At 36.9% G+C, this 5,582-nt stretch overlaps 1 protein-coding gene across 1 annotated transcript in view; it reads left to right on the top strand.

Moving 5' to 3' along the window:
• Positions 1–4,033, top strand: part of LOC135215010 (glutamate receptor ionotropic, kainate 2-like) — a 112,102-nt gene extending 108,069 nt beyond the window's left edge. Inside the window, 4 exon segments of the mRNA XM_064249550.1 lie at positions 311–543; positions 1,139–1,254; positions 2,519–2,674; positions 3,835–4,033. Coding sequence (XP_064105620.1) covers positions 311–543; positions 1,139–1,254; positions 2,519–2,674; positions 3,835–4,020 — 691 coding nt within the window. The 3' untranslated portion in view covers positions 4,021–4,033.
• The last annotated feature ends 1,549 nt before the right edge of the window (positions 4,034–5,582 follow it).

The following is a 5,582-nucleotide window of genomic DNA, read 5'->3' on the forward strand; positions in this document are numbered from 1 at the left end:
ATACCAAAACTTATATATACCGTTTGTTTCCGGTCATGACTATAAAAGTTTGGCGTCAGAAGAGATTTCCTTCCTTCCACGTGATATATTATTTTCTTCGGGTAAATGTCGACCCTTAAAGACGAGAAGCCCAAAGGAAAAATCATTTCCAATCAAACTTCTTCACTTACTTTTCAGGGCTTTGCAATAAACACCTCGCAACTTTAAATTGTCTGCAGCGAGCGTTCCAGACTCACCAATCTACCCGCAACTCGATTTCGCACTAAAATACGATCATGAAAACACATTTCTTTATATCTCTTTATTCCAGAACGTCCAAAATGCCGACATACCAGAGAATGTTCAGTTTCATGGAGTCCCAGAACCCTTCCGTCTACACCAAGTCAAACGAGGAGGGCGTGAAGAGGGTGCAGAAGGGAGATGGCCAATACGCCTACATGATGGAATCTTCAAGTATCGAGTACATCACCGAAAGATACTGTGACCTCACCCAGGTCGGGGGGCCCCTGGATTCCAAGAGTTACGGCATTGCTCTCCCACCAGGTATGACTTTTTTTTTTTTTTTTTTTTTTTTTTTTTTTTTTTAGTTTCAGGCTTAGCTCTTTTATAGTATCGGTACTCAATCAGACGCCATGGTCTTATTGCTCATTTGTATATCATGATATTAGTATTATGTGTACATCATGGAATTGGTATAGATTTGTTTGTCGTGGTATTAGCACTAATTTGTATATTATGTTATTAGTACAGATTTGCATATTAAAATATTAGTACTATATGTATATAATGGCATTAGTATTGAGTTGTTCAATATGGTATTAGTACTGGATTGTATATTACGGTAAAACTAGTGATTTGCATATTATGGTTTAATACCTATTTGCTCATTAAGCTGCTAGGACTGATTTGTATATTATGGTATAAGTTTATTATTTTTATTTGTATAGTATGGTATTAGTGCTGATATGAATGTTATGCTAGTATGAGTTGTTCAAGTATATCTCACCGCTTTATCGTTTCTGGAAGACTGACGTACGGTTAGCTAAAATGCGCGCTTTCGAAGCTCTGGGTTACAGAGAAAAGAAGACAGTGAGATAGTGGATTAGCCAGCTTCACCTTACTTTCTCCTCTTGTCCAGGCTCGCCTTACCGAACGCTGATCAACTCTGCAGTCTTGAAGTTGCAAGAGATGGGGAGACTTCACGCTCTGAAGCGGCGCTGGTGGAAGGAGAAGAGAGGAGGCGGTACTTGTGAAGTGAGTCAGAGAAAGTTCCTTTGATATTTGCCGCCCCAGAATCATTAATTTATTTAGCTGTTGATTCGATCAATAATTAGATGATTGGTTATTTATATATTTTTTATTTAATTTGTTTTGTTTATCTATTCATTTATCTCTATCCCTTAATGCTCGCCATCCCAGAATCATTTATTTATTTAGCTATTGATTCAATCAATGATTAAATGATTTGTTATTTATATATTCATGTAGTTATGTTTTTATTTATTTATTCATTTATTATCTATTATTCATCTCTATTTATAATCAAATAAGTAATTAAATAAATAAGTTCACTCATTGGTTTATCTATTTTTTGGTTATCTAAATATGCATCCATTCGCTTGTTTTATAGATTGATAAATCTATCTCTTCATATGTAGCTTTTTGTCATTGAAACAGAAAGGGAGAAAAGCAGACAGTCCCATGATATCAAATATACTGAATTTTGAAATGGAGGAAAAACAATATAAAAAAATGCCAATCAACTTTTGTGTATAGCATATAATGCTGCATGAAACTCTCTCTCTCTCTCTCTCTCTCTCTCTCTCTCTCTCTCTCTCTCTCTCTCTCTCTCTCTCTCTCTCACACACACACACACATTTCAGTAACGTGCAGCTTATACCAATAGATTTGTAATTCCTACTCAAACCCCATATACCCAATATACCTCCAACCTGACACACCCACGATAAAAAAAAAAAGTCCCAACACCCACCCCCCCAAAAAAATGGTCACTAACACACTCACACAAAAGAATCCTTTCCATAATTGGGGGCTTTGTCCGATACTCATAAAGGGTAATGATAGGCCAGTAAATCAGAATTTTGAAAGTGGCTACAAGAATAACCGTTCCGCGCGATAAAGCTACAAAGTGGCGTCATAAAATTTAAGTACTGTCTCCAGGTCTTTCAATTAACTAACATTAACTAAACACTCACGAAACATTTACTAAATACGTACACACCAGACATTCACTAACATTCACAAAACATTTACTAAAACACAAAAGAAAAATGGTCCCTAACGTATCCCCACAAAAGAAATGGTCACCCAGAACACCAACTCCGCACCCCACAGCCCCTGACACCCACAATAAAAAAAAAAAAAAAACGTCCCCACATAAATATGGTCACCCGGAACACCACCCCGCATCCCAACCCTACCGCGCAAAAAAGAATCTCCTCTCTTTCCCAAGCATCGGATTCCACCTAACTTCTTTTCTTGGACTGCCCCATTGCAGGCGGACGAGAGCAAGAGCTCGTCCAAGGCCAACGAACTCGGGCTGAGCAACGTCGGCGGTGTCTTTGTGGTCCTGCTGGCCGGGATGGGCCTGGCCTCCGTGGCCGCCGTCTGCGAATTCGTCTGGAAGTCAAGGAAACTCGCTATTGAGGAACACGTGAGTTTTATGCCGACATTTTTTTTTTATCTTTATTTCTAATTTACTGGCGATTTGATTTAGTAACGTTCATTATGTGTGTTATTGTGTTTTTCGAAGTGAGTGAAGATTTTAATTTTTTTTCTCTCTCTCTCTCTATTGCTTTGCAGAAAGATATTTTCCTCATTTGTGATAAATCGCTTGGTTTACGGATTTGCTGTCTGTCTGTATTTGTCTGTCCACTTGGTAGATATGAGAGAGGGCGATTTCGGGTACAATTACCTGAATTAAGTCTGTAAACATTTTTTTTTCCACCAAAACTTTTGTTGATAAATATTGCCTCAGTAAAGCCTTGTCTCATGCAAAATTCAGAAGTGCCGCTGTAAAACCTTTTCTTGTGCAAAATCCAGATTCTTTCATAAGTGTAATAATGATGCATATGATACGAGTTTCAAATTGTTACATTATCAATAGTGACATTACACACATCACTAATCTTATGACACAGTGCTTTGAATTTTTTCTCTTACTTGTATCGTTTAAAACCCAACTCAGATGTAATTCGATAATCTTTTAACAATGGACAAAGAAGCATATAAGGACTCATATTAGTTTGTCAAAATAAAGCGCAGTGTTACTTGCAAAACATGAAATATTTGTCAAATGTTCCCTTCGGTGACATGCTATGAAGTGGTGATGTATAGAATGGCATCTCATTACTTTACTTTCGTTTTTATATCTGTTTGTATTCGTCGCGATAATCAAACAACGCTTCTTCTCTTGTTAGTTCTAAGGAAGACTTAAGATTAATTAACGTGACTGAAATTGAATTACGTCATAACAAGGTATCAATATAAGGAAGGAAGCTGATATACAAAATGCGCTGACGTCTTGGGAATCGAATTTTATCACTGTTGTCCAAATGAAATCAACAAAAACATTGTAGCTAGCGTCCACTCACTCACTCAGCAAATCAGAATTGAATCTGAAGTTCATGAACCAGAAACTATAATTCCATAACTCGTAGCTAGAACCTCTTAAAACCCCAAGTGACCTTTACCTAGAGCACAAAAGGAGGTATTCTTCCCTCACCGAAGTTAAAAGACTCCACGGAATTCAGAAGAACGTACATACATAGTCTTAGCTTGAAAACTGAGTCTCGGCATCTATATAATTCTCAGGCCTCCGTTTGGGCGGAGATGAGCAAAGAGTTGAGACTGGCCCTCTCGTGCGGCTCCTCCTCCAAACCGGTGAGAAGAAGAATGCCGGAGAAGGAGAATGGCACCTCTATCCTCTCCATGAACACCTATGGCTCTACCTACACCACTTCTCAATACTCATTCACGTGCAAGGAAGCTCTTTCATGACACCTAATGGTAAGCTGTAGAGAGAACTTTTATTTTTCCTTTCTTCTTCTTCTTCCTCGTCCTCCTCTCTCTTTATTTTTTTTTACTTTTTAAGGCAGTAGGACTCCATTCCAACAATTCTCCTTGTATTCATTTATAGGTTTGTTCAATTCTTTATCTCTCTTTCCTAGTAATTGATCTCTTTATGTACTTTCCATCACCTTTTTGCTAATTCTGTCAAATGAAACACCGTATTCTCTGGAAGCTTGAATTTCGAGTCAGTGGCTCCTGTGATGGTGGGCTTGTTCCATATGAATAGGATTGATCTTTTGCAATAATAATAATAATAACAATAATATTAATAATGCCTAGTCTAAATGAAGCGTAAAAAAGACTTCCGGGTTATAATAATCTAATTTCACGTTGTTCTGAATATGTAGTGTAGTTTCATAGTCGTAGATTAGAAGAGTTCTACGGTATATCACGTATAAATAAATAATTCTTTATCCTCACGATATTCATAATGGCAAGGAATCTGGTTGATTGATAAGCGTACATTCTTCTCCACTTGAACAGAGAATATTTAGTGTGTAGAGGGCTAAGTGCCCTGAACAGTGATTATCTTGAGAAAACGTTATTTTTTATGCAAAGCTGAATAGCATAGATAATGAATATTAATCTCTCTCTTCCTCTCGATACACACACCTATATAGTACATACGTGCATATACATTCATGAATACTTAGCCGATTCATACGTTCCCACAAAATGAGTGTTTTATAACATATTTTTAACTCTTTGTCACAGCTGTCTGGTCGAAGAAAAATTAAACTTAGTGAAACACCTTTAGTGCCCAAGAACTTTGTTTTGATTAATAATACTTTTTTTAGTATTCTTCTGCTAGTTTTCATGACGTCATCAACTAGCCTTTTCATCAGTGCTTTTGATAGTTATTGTCGTTGAATTGCTTTTCCAATGACTGGTTAAAAAAAATGAAATAGTTCATATCTTCAGTGTTTCATGACATTCAAGTTTTATTTTTAGACTTTACTCTCGGCTTCTAACACTTCATGAGCATTAAAACATTTCTCATGACAAAAGAAAATCTATCGGTAATGACACAGATGGACAGACAAATAGATAATATTTACATCCCCATCACGGAAATATCTTTCTGCAAGTGAATACAGGCTTCAAGTTTCGATGTTAGTGTATCAGTTAGTATATATGGGGGGCGGTGACCCGGGGAGAGGGGGGGCGGGGGTTGGATGGCAGCAGCGTGGAGGGACGAAAGAAATTAATGCATTAAGAAAAAAAAGATAAATTGAAAGAAATTTATAAAATATTCTCCACCTGAAACACCGAGACTTGTTCAGTATTCATTCGTATTTCCTTATATATATAAAAAAGTAATGCTTCTGCTCTCTATAACTGGATTTTGTCTTTCTAAAGACGTTAGGGTCAATGATTTTAATGCTTCCATTGCATACTGAGACTATTAAAGTCTTCGTGAATTTTGTCCTCAAATAGGCCGGCTTCCATCTCAGCGTATTTTTAATAGTCACAGAAGAAACTTATAAAAA

The sequence above is a fragment of the Macrobrachium nipponense genome, chromosome 46 (assembly GCF_015104395.2).
Source record: "Macrobrachium nipponense isolate FS-2020 chromosome 46, ASM1510439v2, whole genome shotgun sequence".
NCBI lineage: Eukaryota > Metazoa > Arthropoda > Malacostraca > Decapoda > Palaemonidae > Macrobrachium > Macrobrachium nipponense.